The sequence below is a fragment of the Protopterus annectens genome, chromosome 8.part0, assembly GCF_019279795.1.
Source record: "Protopterus annectens isolate FY-2018-M chromosome 8.part0, PAN1.0, whole genome shotgun sequence".
Lineage (NCBI taxonomy): Eukaryota > Metazoa > Chordata > Ceratodontiformes > Protopteridae > Protopterus > Protopterus annectens.
Window position 1 is genome coordinate 868,964,263 of NC_056741.1, and position 21,463 is coordinate 868,985,725.

The following is a 21,463-nucleotide window of genomic DNA, read 5'->3' on the forward strand; positions in this document are numbered from 1 at the left end:
ACTCATGGAACTCTCCACCGATTCTCTAGCTAGACGTTTAAGCCTCTGTTTTTTAAGCTGTAAGTTGAAAGCAGACAGACGACTACGCAAAGTTTTCGAGATGAAGACCTGACAGAACAGGACCAATGGTCGTGGGTAAGCTCTAAACAAAACAAACAGAGCTCGTGACTATCCGTATATGGAATTTGCCTTCCACACCTACACTTGTCCTTTCTGGATGACATTAACAACAACAAAAGACAGAAGCAAGCAAATAAATCCCCAACAGGGTACTTATCTGAAGATGAGGAACAAGACACAGATTCCAACGGCAGACCGAACATATGAGTCAACCTTTCCGAATGGCGCCAAAAAGGTTCTCGGGACTGTACATGCGGATGTCCCTTTTATGGCTGACATTCCCTGAGCCTATGTGTGACGTCCCACCTACAGACAGTAGCTTGAAGCTTTTGTATACAAGCTGGACATCTGGTCGATAGCAGAATACAACCCATATGTAAAGAATACTGCAACAGTGAATAGAGGGATATCTATATATAACAGTTGAAGAGTAACAAAAATAAAGCACTTATCTAGTTGACTAGCTTGAGAGACAAATCACCACGTCTTTCAACTAACTGCAGCAAATGACATCTAAGGTAATGGGTGTTGGTGCATTATGGGTAAGGGAGAGGCTTAGAGTGCAAAGTTGCCACAAGCTTTTGCAGTGGCCAAGTTGGATCCAACGTCTTGGATCCAAACTTATCAGTTGAGGACAGAATGAAAATTGACACAATCAGATGCATGTGTTACGTTTTTGCACTGAATAGTAAAAAAAACATGTGATGAAGACAAGAGCTAAAGGAAAGGGAAAATTCTGAGTGAATATACATTAAAAGCGTACGGCAAATGTTAGTTAAAAAGTAAGCTGAGAAGAACACAAGTGGAAATAGAAAGAATTAAGGTTAGGAGAGCTAAAATTACTTATGTGAACTGAAGTGAGGTTTAACATTTGAAAGGAATAGTCCAGAGAGTAGTCAGTCATAATCCTGCTCTTCATCGAAAGAGGAAGAAACCAAGGGTGGGTTTAATGGGAGAAGCCTGTTGTAGGGAAGACCCAAGGAGGGAGGTTTTAAGGACATAATCACTTTACACAACCCCTATGAAAAATTCACCCACTCTTTCTCCCTAGCTGCTGAGGTACAATCCACATGCTTAATCTACTGTTTTTTCTTTCTAGGTGTGACATCTGCCTGGATGAGGCATGGAGGTTTGAAACTCTGTCTAACTTTTATTAAAGAGCCGGGGATCCTTTCCCTGACTAAAATTTCTGGGATGCCATCCAGTCCTCCTGAAATAATTAGGCATGGTTCTTCAGACATACCTGCAGTTTTGCAAGGCCTCAGGAGCCATACTGATTTCTGACAGGGGCTCAGCGAAAGTCAACTTAGAAGGCGGGCATACCTCAGGTTCTGTAAACTCAGCGGGTATATTGGAGTTAGAAATGCTGGACTGCTGATCCATTCAATGCCTCTTAAGCTTTTTCTTTGGCAGTGGAGAGATGTCTGAGGATGAGGAGTCAGCCATCTTGGACTGTGCTAAACCTTTAAGACACTGGGTCTCAAGGAAGGTGTTAAGTGGAGAATGTCTTATCTAAGGGGGTGTCTAGCAGCGTGACTGCAGCCCTGGTAGAAGCTTCTAAGGCATCAAAACCACAATGCAAGGAGTGTGTGGCTACCAGACAGATAGACTGTATGAGGTCTGCTAATTCTCTGGTAGTACTATTGTCAGGAATGGAAGATAACTTCTATTTAATTAGTTTAAGGGCATTCTGCCGGAATGTCAGCATATGAAATTGACAATTTAAGGCTCTTACAGCTAAAGTGGCTGAAGTGTATACCTTTTTTCCCATTCTGTCTAAAGCTCTGCTTTCTTCGTCAGCTTGGATGGGATTTTTAGATGAACTTGCCCAAGCTCCCTTAGGGCCTTGAGTAATGACTTCAGGGTCAGCAGTAGGGTTTTTGAAAAGGTATTTGTGGATGTCTTGCACCCTGTAATATCTGTCAGGTTTCCTGAGTGCTGGGGAGAGAGAATCTGGTGAAAGGGCAGATTCTAGGAAAACATCCTCCACTACATCCAGGATAGGCGGAATGGCCAGAGGTTTATGCTGGGCAGGTCAAGGAACTCTCTGTCTCTTCTTAGACTGAGGGCAATCCTGAGTCTCGCACTGAAAGTGTTCTCTGAGGGAAGTTAAGGTTTCCCCAAAGAAAGGTCCTCAAGGGGGGAGACAGATGGAATGGGGTCATCTGCATCAGAGCCCTCAAATGCAGCAAAGGGCTGGTCTTCCATGTTTGATTCCTCAAGGACAGACTCTTCTGGTTCCTGGTCAGTGAGGACCTCAGGGGAGGTTTCCCTTTTTCTTTTGGCTGGGGTGGGAGAGCAAGGATGGCTTCCCCTAATAACAGTCATCAAGTCTTCTGCCACTCTGAGCAGTTGCTGCGACTGAGGGGCAGGCTGGCTAGGTGTAGGTTGGTGGCTGGGTCCTTGGGGAGGGACCTTTTTGGGGGTAGTCTTAGACTCGAGCCTGGATGGGTCAGTAGTCTTATAGAAAGCGAGTTTAACTGGTGGCATTGTCATCAGTCTGAGACTGGCTTCAGTATTCGGAAGTGTTTCAGCATAAGCTGGTGCCTGCAAAGCAGCTTCAGACCAGAGTGTGTGAGAATGACACGACATATCGGCAGGAAGAGGTGGGTCCAGCGGTGTACCTGACTCTGAATGGGTCTCGGTAGAGGCCTGCGACGGTTCCTCGGCTGGTGCCAGGGGCTGCAAAGGCACCTTACTGAGTTCAGCTGTAGCACAACAATACCAGACTTTTGACCAGAGTCATCAGAGGGCCTAACTTTTACAGGCTTATCTTTACCTTCATCTTTCTTCTTTCTAGGTAAGTCAGTAGACGGTTGAGAGACCGCCATATTGCATTGAGGAAGAGACTCACTTAAATCCCTAGCTACAATTTCAGATGATCTTCTTATGGTTCTAGCATTAAACAGGGCACAGAACAGACACCTGGGGACGTTGTGGTCTGGACCTAAACAAGTGACGCAGAGAGAATAGAAGTCTTGGTGTGGGATCTGCTTTCCACAACTGAGACAATTATTGATTTTCTATGTCATTGGTTAAAAACGAGAAAATGTTCCCCAATGGGGGAAAGTACAGTTGTGTACACTTACCATAAATGTAGATGTTCCGAGTGTACTCACTGTTGCAGTCATCACATTTGGGTCATCTGCCTGCAGATAGCCCTCAGTCGGCCCGAATACCAGAGTCTTGGGATTTCTGCGTCAGATGCGGTTGCCTCTTCCATGACATCAGGTCGCCAGGGGTATAAAACATGCAGCCAACGCCATTACACCAGTTTTTCTTGCCCCAGATGTCAGGAGCCCCCAAAATAGGAAGCAATTACATGGTGTGGAACACCTCCAGTAAAAAGTAAATACCACTGCCATAAGATATGGCCAAAGAAAGAGGACAGGTAGAAAGTATAGAAAAGGTCAGGGGGCTGGAGGAAGGGTAACCAGGACTGCAACAGTGAATACACCCGAACATGTACATTTATGTCAAGTGTACACAACTGTACTATGTTCTTCGTGTTTCACTGTTGCAGTCATCACATTTGGGTTGATTCCCAAAGCCGAGGAAGGGTGGAGGTAGTCAAGAAGTAATAGGGTGGCTAGCAGGCCTTGTAAGACTACTGTAGCAAATCCAGCTCTGGATTTAGAAAAGATAGATAAGTGGTTAATGCTTGGTGAAGGTGTGTACTGAACGCCAGGTTGCAGTTTCTAGGCTGTACCTGGTTTGGACTCCACTGAGAAATGCTGTAGAGGTTGAGGTAGCCCTACTGGAAAGGGACTGATCCCCTGTGGGGTAGGTTTTCCATGGTGTTTGTAGCAGAAATGGGTGCAATGCACTACCCATTTGGAGATGGTTTGCTTTGAAATGGCCTTGCCCTCTGCCCCTGCAGCAAAGCTGACTAGCAGCTGGTCAGATTTTCTGAAAGGTTTAGTCCTGTCAAAGTAGAACCTAAGTTGTCTGTGCACATCCGAGGAGTGCAGGATCCTTTCCCCTTTAGTCTGAGGTTTAGGAAAAAAGGTTGGTAAATGGATGGATTGGTTTAAAGCCACAGATACCACCTTGGGCATAAATGATGGGTTAGTCTTGAAGGAAACCCTGTCCGCATGGAAGACAATGAAGGGTTCCACAGCCGTAAGGGCCTGTAACTCAGACACTCTTTTTGATGAAGTGATGGCTAGAAATAAGGCTGTTTTCCAAGAGAGGAATTTTAACTCTGCTCTAACAGCAGGCTCAAAGGGGGGGGGGGGGGGAGTGTGAGCTTTTCTAATACAAAGTTAACATCCCAGGCAGGAGTGGGAGCTCTCCTCTGGGGGTCTTAAATTGTTGGCTCCTCTCAAGAACTGTTTGACCAGAGGGTGAGAGAAGAGGGGTGGCTCAGTACTGTAATGAGCTGAGATGGCAGAGGCATTAATCTTAATTGATGAGAAGGATAGGCCTTTGTGGAGCAGCTCTGCTAGATAATCTAGGTTTTGACGTAAGGTGGGCACGGCTGTGTCCTTTCCCTGAGACTGGCTCCAAGAACAGTATCTTTTCCACTCTTCTGAATAGGATTTCCTAGTACTAGGTTTTCCTGGCCTCAAGGATGACACCCAGCACCTGTTTGCTGAGGGTTGCTGGTGATGTATTCAGGGAATAAGCCAGGCTGCTAGGTTCAGGGTTTGCAGCTGAGGATGCAAAATTTGGCCCTCCTGCTGGGACAGTAGAGAGGGGGTCTGATGCAGGTGCCAGGATGGCACTGTTGTCAGACTGCATAAAAGTGAGTACCCAGTGCTGGCGTGGCCAGTCTAGTGCAATAAGGATTGTCCTTGGCCTGTCCTGTTTGATCTTGAGTAGTACTTTCGAGAGGAGGGCCAGAGGGGGAAAGGCATAGATTGAGAGGTTTCCCATGTAAAGGATAGAGCATCCACTTTCCATGATTGGCTGTGGGGAGTTCTGGTTCAAAATTTGCTCAATTGATTGTTTTGGGGGAAGCAAAGAGGCCCACTTCTGGTGTCCCCCACCTGTGGATTAGAAACCTGAATGAGTTGGGTTCCAGTTTTCACTCGTGTGGGTCCATTAGATTTCTGGTTAAGTTGTCTGCCAGTGAATTTTGTTTACCTGGCAAGAAATGAGTTGCAGGTGCACTTGGTTGCTCAAGGCTGTGTTCCACAGAGCCATGGCTAATCTGCAGAGTGGGTAGGAATGAGTTCCCCCCTGCTTGTTTATGTACCACATAACTGTGGTGTTGTCTGTCTTTACCAAGAGCTGTCCTGGAAGAATAAGCTATTTGAAGGCTGTCAGTGCATTCTGTACAGCTAACATTTCTTTTTGAATGATATGCAGGCACATTTGTCCTGAGCTCCATTTGCCTACCATGTGAGCCCCCCATGCATAGTCTGATGCGTCTGTTGTCAGGGATTGAACGGCGGGGGGTTGAATGAAAGGGAGCCCCTTGTTGTGGTTTCAGGCCTCTGCCCACCAAAGGAACTCTGTCCTTAGGCAAGGAATGATAGGAATCATTGTTTCCAAGTCCTGAGAATGTTGACACCAGAGACTTTTTAAGTACCACTGAAGTTTCCTCATATGCAGTCTTGCATATGGAATTAGAATGCATGAGGCCATAAACCCTACGGCTTGCAGTATTTTTCTTGCAGATAGCCTGGGTTTGGATGGCCAATAGTTTGAAGTAATTTGTCAAATAAACCAGCTTTTCTGAAGTGAGGAATGCCATCTGGGAAGTTGTGTACAAGCTTGCTCCGAGGAATACAATTTTTTGGCTTGGTACTAGGTGTGATTTCTTTTTGTTGATGGTATACCCCAGAGAAGTTAGGAGTCTCTTTACAAATGTCAGGCGCTGAAGTAGCAATTCCTGACTGTCCGCCTGAATTAGGCAATCGTCCAAGTATGGGTAACTTTGAAGGTTTCTCTGCCTGCGGTATGCAATGGCTGGAGCCAGGCACTTTGTGAATACCCTGGGCGCAGTAGATAAGCCAAAGGGAAATGCACAGAACTGATAGTGCATACAGCCTGCCCTGAAACGTAGATATTTCCTGCAAGATTCCCTTATGGGGATGCGCAGATAAGCTTCTTTTAAGTCTAGGGTGACCAGCCAGGAATGTTTGGCTAGCAAAGGAAGCAGCTGTTGGACTGTATGCATTCTGAACTTTGGTACCACCAGGAAGGTGTTGAGAATTGACAGATCCAGAATAGGGTGCCAAGAGTTCTCTTTTCTGGGCACCAGAAACAGTCTGGAGTAAAAACCCTGTCCCCTTTGCTCTGTTGGAACAGGTTGAATAGCCCTGATACTGAGAAGAGAAAGTACTTGCTTTTGGGCCTCTGCCCACTGGTTTGGAGGAAGGTCTGGCAATCCACTTGGGGTTGGCAGTGAGTGGAAGTAGAATCTGTATCCCTGGGATATAATGTTTAAGACCCATCGGTCCTGGGTAATGTATTCCCAGTTTTTTGCATGCAGGGCGAGTTTTCCTCCTAGGGGTGCAAGTACTTGGGCATGGCTGGAAGGATGGAGGACAAGTCATTGTGAACTTTTTCCATGGCTTACCACTCCCTGTTTTTGAGGTGGGAGCACTCCAATGTGTACATCTGTGCACACCCTGAGACTGTAGTCTTTGTGGTCTGTTGCCCCTGGGTTTGGCCTGAGAGGGACTGGAAAGGACCAGTTCTTTGAAGGCCAATGCCTAATGAATCTAGGTGGCTGTACCTGTAAGAAATCTTTAACAGTTTGCATAACTTTAGCTCTTTCCTCCATCTTTTTAAGAACAACTACTGCTTGTGTGCCAAATAAACATTCTTGGGTTTAATGGAGCATCTAGTAATTTTGCTTTGACATGGTCTGGCAAGATTTGTTCCTTCAGCCAAGCATGCCTTCTCAGAACAGACCCAGTGACAGAAGCCCTGCAAGATGCTTCTAAGGCATCAAAATCACAAGTGCAAAGTATGCTTACCAACTTTGTTTGCAGAATGCATCAACTCTTGTAAATCTTTATTTCCTGCACAATCAGGAATCAACAACATTTGTTTGTTTAATTAGTTCCATAATATGCTGCTGGTACTTCCAACATGTGAAAGTGGCAATTTAAAGCCCTGATGGCAAGAGTTGCAGAGGTCTATATCTTCTTACCCCATCTGTCTAAAGCCATAGAATCCCTGTCCAAAGGGGTAGGGTTTTTGGCTGTAGTAGCCTTAATACCGTTAGGTCCCTGGGAAATGGTCTCTGGATTCGCAGTAGGATTTTTAAAGAGAAATTTGTGATAGTCAGGTAATCTATAGTACCTCTCAGGCTTTCTAGGAGCTGGAGGCAAAGTATCAGGGGGTAAGACTTGATTCCATGAATACATCATTTACAACATCCAGGACAGGGGGTATAGCTACAGGCCTATGCTGAGGCAAGTCTAAAAATTCCCTGAGTCTCTTTTTGGACTCTCTTAGGGTATGCAAGGTTTCACCGAAAGAAAAGTCCTCTGGAGGGGAGGCAGAGGGAATGGAATCCTCTGCATCTGAATTCTCATAGGTGGATAAGGGTATGTCCTGGTAAACAGAGGGGTCAGAGTCATCGGACTCATGGTCTGTAGAATCAGAAGGAAAATCAATTCTTTGTCTTTTAGAGGGGGAAAGCTGGCTTCCCCTAATTAAAGTAATAAGGTCTTCAGCCATTCTAAGCATTTGTTTCTGAGGCATGGGAGCTTGAGAATGTGCTTTGGTCGTCGGTTTCCTAGGCGTAGTGCGAACTCTGGGCCTGAGAAATTCAGTAGTTTTAGTCAAAAACGAAGTAGTCAGTTTAATACGAACATTGAAAGGTCTGAATACACCCTCAGAAGCCAGTGCCCGCACAGCGGCTCTGGACTCATCCAAGTAGAGATATCCACAGGTTCTATAGTCGAAGAAGCATCTCACAGCATACCGGACTCCGAATGGGTCTCAGTAGAGGCCTGCGAATCTGTAGAACCGGGTATCAGGGGCTGTGAAAGCGCCTCACTGAGTTCCGGCAGACTGGCGACTAGCTTAACGGAAGCGTCCTCGGCAGTTTTGGACCTATGCAGTCTGTCTCTGTCTTTATCCTTACGTTTTTTCAGAAGATCGGTAGTCAGAAGGCTTAACGAAGCCATTTCGGAAAGCGGAGAACGAGAGCGAAAGAATTTAGCGACAAAGATAGCCCAACGCCGAACAGTTTGGGCATTGAACAAGGCACAAAACTCACAGTGAGGAATGTCGTGGTCTGGGCCTAAACAGGTGATGCAGTAAGAATGAAAATCTGTGAGGTATTTGCTTTCCTCAGGAAAGACAATTGTTATTTTTTTCTGACATGGTTAGAGCAAGAAAAAAGGATCCTCAACGGGGTACTTAGCTTTAGAAGACTTCAGGTTTGAAACTTGAAAAACAAAAATTTCAGGTAGCGGCCGACTAGCACTTGCAAAATGCTTCTGCTTTGGGCTCCCGCACGGCAATAAAAGCTGATGTAACGGCCTCGGCTGCATGTTTTATACCCCTGACAATTTGACGTCATGGAAGAGGCAACAGCATCCGATGCAGAAATCCCAATATTCTGGTATTCAGGCCGACTGAGGGCTACCTGCAGGTAGATAACCCAAATGTGATGACTGCAACAGTGAAACACGAAGAACATCGCTGATATCTGAACTCCAGTCCCCCTGAACCTGGTCAGAACTTTCTCTCTGCCACTGGTGTAGGCTTAAAATTCATCTCTGATCACTGCCAACCTTTCTGGGATACGTAGCAGGCTTACCTGTGCCATAACGGCCATAAGTTTTACTGTGCTCTTCCCCACATAGTGATAGCAACACTGATGCAGGTCTGAGCTCTGATATGGCAGCTATACAATCATTCTTATGATGACCTGTACTACTTACATTTTAAACACAGGAACTTTGCCTTGAAAGTCATGACGAACAAGACCTGAACTCTGAAATACATGCCTGCAAGAAAAAACAAACTAGGGGTGAACAGGCTGGCAGACAGAGAGGCTAGGCCAGCATGTAACACCACAGTGTGTGCTTGCAGGAGGCATTCCTACATGTGACATTAAGAAATGGAGAGAAAAACATCAAAATGAGAGACAAAAGGAGCAGATATCTCAGTCACAGCCCTACCAAGGATGACTCCTGAGTATTTGACCCTCCAGATACAATGGAACTGTGAATGAAGTCTACATATCACAGCATAAAGGGACTTCCTAGAAAACATAGCACCCATTTAGTCTTAACTGCCCCATAACGAGTATGGATATTTTTACCTCGTGTGGTATATGCTGCTGGTCGAATCTCTCTTCAATCATCTCCTGCTTGAAATGCTGCTGCTGCTGTTCCATAGAAGACCCATAATATCCAGGAACATTCCCAATTTGGCTGTACTGCAAAAAAGTAAACACAAAAAAATATGCAATCTTCTCTCTAAAGATACTAGCAGAGTTTAAACACTCGTGTTAGTCGCAATAAAAATATAAATAATTTGAAATGTTCAAATGATTTTATCATAGCAGAAAAATATCCAAGGGTGATTAATCATCATGCAAAGACATCAAGCCATTCCAGAATGCACCCACAAATCACACACATTACAAAGATTATCAGATTAAACTACAAGGTACAACCTTTCAAAGAAAAGGACTTTTACCAATTGGCTAGAGGAATATAAAACAAAATAAAAATATCTAGTACGCTATCAACCAGAGAACTACCTTTGACAGCAACCACTTATTTCTAATCTAAACAGCAAAAACAGAATACCATGGGAGGATACAGCTCACTGAGATGTCCTTTCTATAATAGCTGTGCAAGTATCACCCACTCGCTCTCTTATGAGTTGTTTTCATCTCTGAGTGACCCCACAGACAGCCACCTCCACCTACAGAGTTTTCAAGGCAGAGGGGGAAAAGGAAAAAAGTTGTCAGGTCTTTCTTTTACATCATTAGCACACGCACATCTACAGCCAATTTAGAGTTCTGAATCCACTTTACTTTACATCTTTATAATGTGGGAGGAAACCAGGGCACCTGGAGAAAATGCACACAAACACAAGGAGGACATACAGGCTTTGCACACAAGGTGCCTCATCTGAGAAATGAACCAGGGAATCTCTTGCTGTGAAACAGTAAAGCATTACCAATTGTGCCAAGTCTAGTTTACTAGAAAATGAATCAGGCTAGCTACCCCAAAACAGACAGTGTACCTCAGGATAGATTTCTCCTACTCTTTCTCTTCCTTTGCACTTCTTTTTTATTTTAAGCGTTACCATACATCTTACAAAAATGTGACATGATTGTTCAATTACATAGAGTTAACAGCACACACTGCAGTGGTTGCAGACTACATATACATTCTAAAGCATTAAAATATCTGAAAAACGAAGGTACACATACACTATCAAGATACTCCTTGCCCTTCTTAAACTTTACAATGTGCTTAAGGAAAATGAGTCCCACTCAAGCCTGATGGGCTAACTTTCTGAACATATTAAGAAATACACAATAAAAATGAAATGAAATTTCAGTTGCTTCTCCCAACTTGTTTGTGCACAAATCCTTTGAAAGATACATCAGGATTTCCTTAATTTTCCCTCTTTTGTACTACTGCAGGAACAAGCCCAGTAATTTACTGGCCCAATCATTCAGCAGTCAGTGGGGATTCCCCAGGCAGACGAGACCCCACAGGCCATTAGTTCCTGCCCAGGAATCCCCAATGAGATCAGTCCTTGTGGCAAATCTGGCTTTGCTCTTCAAAACTTTGCTACAGCAGCCCTCTGAGGGTTCCTCCTCATCTCACAGTGCAACTGCATATGGCAGCATGTGCTTGACAGCCTGGGTTCTACTAAATAGATACCTAGTGTTTCTGTTTGGTGTCATGCATATAGTGAGCCAGGACCAACTCCCTCCCCCAGGAAGGGTGAGCAGGCAACAGCCACTCACTCACTCTCCCTGGCCAGCAACTACAGGCACCTGAGCTGCTATTCAAAGTCAGATCACTTGCAATGCACTCGGGACTTGAGTGGGTAGATTCTGTTGATACTTTAAAACTTCACCCTAAATCAATGTTTTCGCAGTGGTTAACATTCAGCTCTCAATTTATACTTGTATGACTTCTGACAGAAATCACAAACCACTTTAACGCCCCTCATTTTACACTGTTCTCATCTAGATTTTGATTTCTGTGCACAATCACCACAAATTAATACAGTATTCAAACTGTGTGTATCAATGCACAAGGCTAATACATTTCACATTTTCAACTACTGATACCTTTTCCTGTACATTCCAGTAATAACCACCTGCTCCCTCTTTCACTGTATTTTCTCACACTATTGATTTACTGATCAACTGGTAATTTAATAACACTGCCACCCACCTCCACAAGTCATTTCTCATTAGTGCTGTTCTCCTTACAAAAAAAAAAAAAAAAAAAAAACACAAATGCATGTTGGACTCAGTCTGCAGCAGACACTCCCTTGGGTTACATCTGGAGTTTTTTCACAATCTGAACTATACTTATCTACTTTCAAACATAAAAGTTCCAAAAAAAACAAATATATTTATTCACTTTTACAAATATGTTTCTTGACTGTATCATGAAGTAACATATTAATATTTGTCAGAATGCTCAGCATACAATAGAGACACCATGGATGACCTAGTCACCACAAGGTGTTTATCCAGACTACTACCTATGAAGAATGTGGCAATGAGATGATGAGTTAACGTCTGAATATAGCTGTACACAGAGTCTGACATTTTGGACTCTTCAGTAGGTGTACACTATGGATGCATCCAAGTGTCTGACTTATGTCCTAGATGGGACACTATGAAAATGCGCATATATTTTTAGCTCTGTATGATTAGGCCAATAAAATGTCACAGTCCACCATATGTGGCTGTGACTCTCCCATTAAGATAATAAGATAATCTGAATGGTAGTGTAACTCAACAGTAACATCTACGTTTCATTCTGTTCTGTGCAATGTTCTCTATGTATTGTACATGGCTGCAGGTATGTGTCATTACACGGGCAATGTTTGCTGGCATGCAGCATGCAACTTCATTCATAAAACCCATAATCCAACTATTTAGTTCACAGAAAGTTATCACCACAATCAGCTGAGTTTCAGGACCACTGCAAGAAAGGAGTCAGTCACTCTAGTTTACAAACAACTAGTCATAATCTGCTGCTGCAACTTCAATAAAAGGAATTATTAATCATGTATGGAACAGTGTTCCTGCTGACAGTGGAAAAAACAAAGACGAAAGGCAGGCCAATGACCAATCTGTTCTTCAGACAAATGTTTTTATCACCACAGAATTTAACTGTTATTCAAGAACAGCAGATAATCTAAATCAATTCAGTGATGTACCTCAGCACTAATACATGCAAGGGAACAGACTGCACTGAGTAAATTAGCCATTATATTTCCAGATTACTATGAGACTTAAAAGGAAGACATTCCCTACTCCTGGAATACAAGCTAAAAAATTTGCAGATGGGGATTTAAACCTTGAAATGACAGAATAAGGTAATATCAGCTGTTCCGCTTCAAAATTCTTATAGGCCTGTTTGCATAAAATAATCACAAGAGTACTTGTGACATCTCACTGTTTAAGGCATGGAAATTTGACCAGAGAGAACATATAAGATACCTACAACTTTGCTGTTAGCAGCAGCAGCTCTTTTATTTCCATCAAAAGTAATATGCAAGTGAGGCTTTTGAATGTCATGAGCAATTAGGGTCTATATCACATAGTTCAAACTTATACAAGTTCGACGATGTAATATCGAACCCAAAAGCCCAAAGCTGCACAAACACACAGCACAGCGATTTTTTTTCCCTGGGAAAAAAATCGCTGTTCCCTAACAAAAAAAACAAAAAACAAAAACATAAACCTTAAACTAAAACTAAAGCACCCCTATTTAAATATACGAACTCTGAGATCGCACCACACAGTGGAGGTAATAGCAAAGCCCCGAAAATGGCCCACCGATTTTTTTTCCCTGTGAAAAAAATCTATGTGCCATGGCTTCGCTATTTTTGCTTTTCGGACTTTTGGGTTCCATAGTTCGAACTTATACAATGTGCTATAGACCTGACCAATTAATTTGCAAACAATCTCTCACAAAAAGACCAGATTTACAAATATGCAAGCAGAAGACCAAACAAAAGATACAATCCAAGTAAAGCTTACTCTACTTACAACATGCAACCAGAATTGATGCTGGAAAAGTTTAAGGAACAATAAAATACCTTACAAGAAAAAAAAAGGTTACTGGGTTGCCAGCTGTTGTAACACTACACTAATTATTAAAAACATTTGCCAAAAATGTTTTGGTTAAAGCTTTAAAATCTCCACCCCACCAAGTGGAGCTTGATTAAACTTTCCAACACAGCCTTGAAAGTATGCCCACATTCTTCAGATATTTTCACTTGCAATCTACACTGAAGAAATGTTTCACAAATCGAAGGGTGAAGCTCATCTTCATCATTATTTTCATGAAATGGTTTTAATGGAAAAGCAAAGTTAAGTCAGTGAAAGGTCTCTCTGCTAAAAGGGAAGCTAGAGTCGTGAGGATTTACTTGAACTCTTGCACTCTCACTCCAGTCAACATCCAGGCCTTCAGACTAGTCTCTTGTTGACCTTAGAGTGCCTTCTCTGACCGCTGCTTGCAGCAGACTGTGGCAACCAGTGGTTTAAATTGTGGGCTGACACTGCAATCTCTGATCTGACCACAACGCCCTTTCCTTACTAGAAAGAAGTCTACTCAAGTTGTATGTTTCCCATTTTTGTATGTTATTTTGTAACTCCCTCTTACTGAACCATGGGTTGGCTACCATTAAGCCATCTGCCAAACAGAAGTAACAAATGGCCTCTCCTTTATTCCTGTCCTCATATCCTGATCCGTCTGTCCCAATATGTGCATTTAGTTCCCCCATTATCAGCACAAACTCATAGTGTCCCACAACTGTTGACAGAACGCACTCTTTTTCTCACTATCACAACTCTGCTGTGGAGCATAGGCTGAGATTTTGAATAACGTCCCATCCTTAACTGCAGTCTGATTACCATGAGTCTGTCATTAATTCTGCTGATATCCCTCACTGCCATCTAAAGCCTCTCCCTCACCACAATTCCCACACCATGTCTAGTCTGTCCTCCTCCTTCTGAGAAGTAGATTCTGGATCCCAAGCAAAGGGGCTTTGCTGCACTGCCCCTCCATCTTGTCTCCTGGATACAGAGTAGTCCAGCCTACTCTTTACCCTCATATCATCCACTTCAAGATACAATCTGTCAGTGAACTTATACTGTGTGTACCAATACGAAAGCCATGTACTCACCATAACGATAGAGCTATGTGGTCTGTTTCTGCCCTTCCTCAATGTATGGGTCTCTGGTCCAATCTCAGATTTGGCTTCAGACATTTCTAAGCTTTGGATCCAGTTATCAGCCCCCCCACCCCCCCACCCACCCATAACAACTTGTGTAAGGAATGAGCTACCTCTGAGTTTGCCCACTTAGAGAAGGAAATTTAAAATTATAAGGGTATCAACAGATAAATAACTTGGCTAACCTACACACTCAGTGGCTGATAAAGAAAGAAAGACATGACCTTCAACAGCCAAGGCCAGGTCACCTAGAACCATTTTGGAATAGAAATATAAGAAAAAGCTTGGAGGGTTGATGGTAGAAGGGTTACTGAAGGATTGACAGAGATCTGTGAGTACATACCTTTCATATCGGATGCTGTCTTTTCCATCAGTTCCTCAGCTATCTTCTTACCTGGGAGACATTAAGGAAAGATATTCCAAAGCATAGCTGAATAAAAGGAGGATCCAGTTCTGGAATACATATCTAATTTATAGTACAGATGAGGGCATGTACCTTGGACCAGGTAGCTGCAGCATGTCATTAACTGCAACACTACAGAAGGCAGCTGTAGACAAAGCCATAGATCTGGTGGTGAGCCTTTGAAATCAAAAGAAGTGGCAGCCCTCTTTCTTGATAAACAAAGGAAAAACACTGTGACAGCCTGCAAAGAAGGGCGACTTTCGATGCCAATTTTCCCAGTTTAGCTGAAGAAAAGGACACAAATAACTGAGCAGATTTCCTGAACATTTTCATCCTGTGTAAATAAAAATGCAACTGACAACAGACATCAAGCAAATACAAAGTATATTCACCCTTTCAAAAATGTAGGAAGAACACTGGAAGATTTATGGATTAATTTATGGATGATTTAGAAGACACCTTAGGAAGGAAACGGGCTGGTTCTTGACACATTGTCCTTGTGAAAAATTAGGTAGGGAAGTTTTGAAGCTAGGGCTTGTAGCTCAGAAATTCTTGCAGAAGTGATAGCCACCAGAAATAAAGTCTTCTGTGACAAAAATGTTTAGGTGAGCCTTAAAAGCAGGTTTGATTGGAGGCTTAATCAAAGCCTGTAGCTATCCCATGAAGGGACTGGTTCTCTAAAGGATGGTGTAATAAAAATGTACCTCAGAGGAAAGCCTTGGATAATCAGAGATGCAATTAATGTATGTTTTTTTCACCCATATGGAAAAGATACAGCAGCTAACTGTACTTTGTGAAACAGCTGGCTCCACATTGAAACAGATGTGCAAGCAAGTCCAAAATTACAGGAACAGGGGCTGAAAATTATCAATATTCTTTACAACTGCCCAAATAGAAAACTTTTTTCATTTGCTCTTATAAATTTTCCTTGTTGAGGGCTTTTTGGAGGAAGACAAAATGTAGACAACTGAAGATGAAACCTGAACTGCTGGATCACTGTAATTGGAGAAACCATGCAGTCAGTCTGAAGGCATGAATGCTCAGGTGAGGCAACCCCAAAGTGTGAGACAGATCATCTGGGTCCAAGCTCAGCATCCAGGGAGGGAGAACTACAGGAGGCAAGAGGAAGGGAAGCTGCACTTGTTGAGGCCAATAAAGGGCTATGAAGATGACTGTGACCCTCATTAGATTCTATCTGTAGAAACTTGGGAATAAGGGGCATTGGAGGAAAGGCATAAAGGAGATCATTGGGGCAAGGGTGCCTTAGAGCATCCCTGTTTTACTCCCCACTTGGGGCATTAAAGCAAAGAACATGTTGCATTTTGTGTTGTGGGGAGAGGTAGAGAGGTTGAAACAGGCACGGTCCCATCAGCTGAAAATCTAATGGACTGAGGGACCACTGAAGAGGAAGCAGAATGGATCTGCTCAGTCTGTCTGCAAGAAAACTTGATAGATTCTGTGTTGCTATTAGAAAGTGTTGAGAGGATATCACCCACTGTCACATATTGATGGTCTCCTGACATAAGTGGCAAGATCTGGTTCCTCCCTGTTTGCTGATGTACAAACAACTGCCATGTTGGTCTGTCTGAAGAGATATCACTCCTGAAAGGAGATAGTCCAGAAAGGCCTCCAATGCTAGAACTGCTCTCATCTCCAATATATTGGTGTAAACACTGGCCTCTGTTTGGGACCATGTGCCTTGGACTCTATTTCTCATAAAATGCCCCACCCCACCCCATATGGGGAACATAAATACTAACTGTGGCTGGGGGGATGAAAGGATTTCCTGATAAAACATATGGAGATTCCAGCAACAACCACATGAGTGCTCTGCAGATGTTCATTCGAATCACTAGAAAATACATGGGTTGCTTCCTGACTGACCACTGAACTCCCGGAGTCCACTAAAGAATCCTTATGTAGAATCTGGCTAATGGCACTACTGTGATGGAGGCTGCCTGGACCCAGGAGGTCAAGAATTAGTCTCACTAGTGTCTTCTGCAGAAATAAAACTTGTTTTTGAAGGGATGTAATTCTTGTTTGGAGGAGTTTTTCTATTTCAAGTCTTGTGTCCAAAAATGTTCAGACGAATTCCAGAGATTAGACTGACTGCAGCTTGGACTTTTCTAGATTCAATGTAATCCCAAAGTCTATTCCCAGTTGGAGCAAGGACTCTCTTGACTGAACAAGTAGATTCCTGGAAGGGGTAGTGATAAGCCAGTTGTCGAAATACAGCAATATCTGGAAACCCTGCAGTCATGGATGAGCTGCCACTAATGCCATACACTTTGTAAACATGGGGGGATTGTGGTGAGACCAAAGGGCAAAGCTCTAAATTAGTAATGACCGTCTCTCAGTCTAGATGCAAAGATACTTCCTGCAGCATCTGGCCATCTTTATGTGGTACTACACAATCTGAAGATCTATTGCTCACTTCACAAACTTGTTAAGCAGATCAAATCCAAAACTGGCATCAGGTTCCCATTTTTCTTTTGCATTAAAAAGAATCTTGAATAAATTCTGAATCCTCTCTGGTCTGGAAGGACCTCTTAGATGACTTGACTTTTTAGAAGCTTCTTCATTTCTAAAGCAGCTTCTTCCCTTTGTGAAGTTGGAACATCAGGAATTTTTGGGGGGCAGGAAGAAAGGGTATGGAAGGGAATGAAACAGCCTCTAGTTATGATCCTCCGTACCCATTTGTCTTGACTGATGGATGTCCAGGTTGCTGGGTTCAGGGATAAGTTCTCCCCAACTGTCTCCAGAGTGCCACAGTTACCCAATCATTCCGGAGAGCTGAAAGACTTCTCCAAGAAAGGACCCCTGAAGCCTTGATTTTTACAGGCCACCTCTCCCTCTTTGCCGATGTCAATTATAAGAGTCCCCCCCTTCTGCCTTGAGGAGCTCTTTCTCGGTAAGTATCGAATGCAAAGCCCTGGGATTTACAAAACCACATTCTCTTTCCTCCCTTCTATTTTCTGGTAAAAGGTCCTCTGAGGGGTAGAGAATTTCATCCCTACAGCAGATAAGGTTTTACCATCCTTCTCACTTCTTGAGATCGTCTCTTTCACTTTGGGACAAAACAAAGTTGATCAATCACATGGGGTGTTGACAAAAGACATCTTGAAACTCTACGCAAAATCGGACAGATGCATCCAGGCATGTCTTCGTATGGAAATGACCATGCCAGCAGCTCTAGAAGTACCTCTGGAGCATTACAGATAAGGCACATAGAGCATTAGATAGCAACTGGGACCAACCTGCTTTCTAAGAATTTCAGGAATCTCTCCAAATGAGATGTTCGCAAAGGGGGGGGGGGGGGTCTGGAAGAACCTTCGCTCTCCTCAAAATCAGAGTCAGTAGTTGGGGAATCCAAGAGTCTCTTCTTACACTTATGTTTCCTGTGAACCTCCTCTGCGGGTTGTTCAGGGGAGGACTCAAACAGATACGGTCTTCTCTGGAAGAACAGACTTGAGGCTCCCAAGAAATGGCTATCCTGAAGGGACCAAGACAGCAGAGTGTGGACTTTGGGAAATCATATGGGGAGGGCTGGCTCTGGCTCCAAAAAAGAAGACCTCTCTCTCTCTCTCTAAATTGAGAGAGTACACTCTCAAAAACACAGCTCAACACAAACCTGGACAGCATCAATGTCAAAGCTGAAACTCTCAAAGGTAGCTCAACCCAAGACTTAGTTTGGCCAGGATTAGAGGCTGTCCCTGGAGCTAAACTATCTACAACTGCTGCCCCTAGAGGATGGAAAGGATCAGAAGACCTCAGATCTGATCCTACTCTGTCAGAGACAGCACTGACTCTTTGGCTCCAACAGTGCTGGAGATGACTTCAACAGAGAATTCAGTCAAGGAAGTATGAAGTCTTGGCTCCAATGCAGATCCTTCCTAGGCAAGAGTCAGATGCAGGGATTCTGGCAAGAGAGATTAGATTGCAGAAGGGGCCATTAATGAGTGAGGGAAAGAGATTCTTCTTCCGGATCCAACGACAATCAGAGCCGGGACTACTCCCAAGTGGATATGGGTCCAAAGGAAATGCCTCATCACCCTGTCCACATCTACTTTAGAGAGGTTTCATGAGGACCTAGCTGACCTTGGAGAAGAAGTAAAGGAGGAGGCCTCGAAGGATAAAGTGGCCTATCTTGCAGGGACTGGTGACCAGAGCCGTTGGGAAATAAGAGAGGATCTGGGGAAAAAACGGGCAAAATTACTGATTCAATAATTAGTGGAGGTCTGGAGATCTTAATTAATGAAGCTGACAAGGGTGTCAGATCTGCAGACCTCTTTTTTGTAGATTTTGATTTTTCTGTGTCTTTTTCCTTTTCTCTCTCGGTTTTTCTTTAGATTTATCAGTCTTTTCTGAGGATGAATAAGAAAGATAAGCAGCAGCAGTTGCAGACTTCCCCAGTTCTGTACAGGGCTTCTCTCAAGGGGTGGGCTGTAGGAAACCCTTTAATATAAAGTTGTTTCATCCCTCTTCAATAGCTTGTTGAACAAAAGCATCACAGATGAAGTAGGCAACATTAAGATAAGAAATCCCTAAGCAATAAATGAACTTCTCATGTCCATTTAAATTAGGTAGCTTGTGGGAACAAACTATGCACTTCTTAAAACCAGATGGCTTATCACCCATCCTATCCAACCAATAACAGAAGAGGAGGAGGAGACAATAGTTTTAAAAGACCAAAAAGTATGATAGAATCTATGAACTAAATACTATTTTTTAAATTTTATATAAGAGCTAGAAAGAGATAAAAAGATGAGAAAACTACAGCATACATGTTAGAAGGAAAAGATTAAAAGAGTTAAAGTACTCATCTATGTATTTTCTCAAACCAAAAACTACTCCTGAGCACAAAGACCTTTCAAGTGCTGATGGTGGCAAATGAGATCTGAGATAGGTTTGTTCCTTACGCACAGAATTATGGGTAGGGGAGGAGCCTTAGCATCAGATCCAAAGCTTAGAAATGGTCAAAGCCGGATCTGAGACCAATACACTGAGGTACTAACAGAAAAGTCATCACCAAATCCTTAGTTCATGGTTTTGCAGATTGGTTTTGTGTCCAGCTTTTGCTCAACTGAGCTATCTCAGGTAACCCATGCTAGGCAAATGGACACCGGCTAACCAGTAGTTTACTGACCAGGGCTGCTGGGCTTTATGGTAGGCACACACTGGCCAACGGAAACACAAATGCTTCCTATTATTAGCATGGCGTCCTGGCGTTGGTCAGAGTAGGCTGGGTCCACTACTCACTTATCATTGGCCTTTTTGGTGATGTTAGGCAACACAACCAAATCACCTAGAGCCAATTTTTCCACTGATGAATGGCTAGTACTTAAACAGTGCACAGTCTGTGATCAGTGTTCTGTGATACTGCACACCATAGCTGATGCTCAGAGCAGTTGTCTGTACAACTCAACACCCTACAAGCACGTTCTAGAGTCTGTGCTGCAAAACAAATCTGAGGTGGAAACACGTAGTGTGCTTTTTTTGGTGGGGGATGTGGGAGGAACCCTACTGAGATGCAGGAAGAACATGGAAACTCCAGAGATCTGGCTCAAACACTGCACTTTTTGAAATTAAATAAAAAAAAAAGCAAAAAACCTTGCGCCTTCTGGATGAGAGGTGAAGACCTTAACCATTTTTTCAACAGTGTCTTCACGACTTTCACTGTCTTGTAAATGGGACGTGCACCTTCAATGCATGATCTAAAAAGAAAGACTGAAGTCAGCTCCAGTGGTGGGTAGAAATAAAGCCCTGAATATGTCCCAGCTGACCAGAGTTTGACTAGTTGTTTGGATGCCTTGTGGAGCTGGAAGGATAGGATAGGTACTGCTCATTCTGGGGTGGGAGCTGACCATGACCTGAAATGATCTGTTGGAAGGATGACGTTAATGTGAAGCTTGGTGGTACGTGTCAGACTTACCAACACACCACTTGGTTGTAGACCAACACTGGTGAGAGGAAGTATGCACTCACATGGGAAGGTACTGTGGGCCTCATCAAAGTCACGGATTGCGTGTCCCTCTACCCAGGAGTGGTTTAATGCCACTGCAAATGCCATCAGTGCAGGAAAGCTGACAAGAGCAAACATCACTGTCAAGGCTGTCTGAACTGCCCCCAAAGGACAGCTCCGAACCAAACAATGCATACAATTCTCACATTCCCAGTGCTGCGGAACAAATGGAGCAATGTCTTAAATGGTGACAGGATTTAAAGTTTAGAAGGCATGAGAGAAAAACATTGACAAAAGAAAGACTTGTAGAATCACAGGTGTGCTGAACCTTTAAGAAGCATTTCCAATATCTGTGTGTGCATATAAATACCAAGCACGTGTTGGCTTCAGTGCCATTTTGAAGGTGCAACCAGAATGTTAACATCCATGTGCATGACAGCTAATTTGTTTATAAGTTAGTTACTTAACCTCATTTATGTGTTTGCATACAATAAGGCTGCTTGAACAAGAACCCCACAATGCTTGCTTGTTTTATCCTGACATGGCGAGCGACATTGTGTCAGGACTAGGATTGCAAAGGCTATTCTCCAGAGCCACGAGGTGCAGAGGTA

The 21,463-nt window shown here is 43.4% G+C and overlaps 1 protein-coding gene across 1 annotated transcript in view; it reads right to left on the bottom strand.

Annotated features, from left to right (window-relative positions):
• Positions 1 to 21,463, bottom strand: part of LOC122809125 — a 3,089,885-nt gene that overhangs the window by 689,886 nt on the left and 2,378,536 nt on the right. Inside the window, exon 14 of the mRNA XM_044080384.1 lies at positions 9,359 to 9,475. Within this exon, the coding sequence (XP_043936319.1) occupies positions 9,359 to 9,475 (117 nt within the window). The remainder of the gene's footprint in view (positions 1 to 9,358; positions 9,476 to 21,463) is intronic.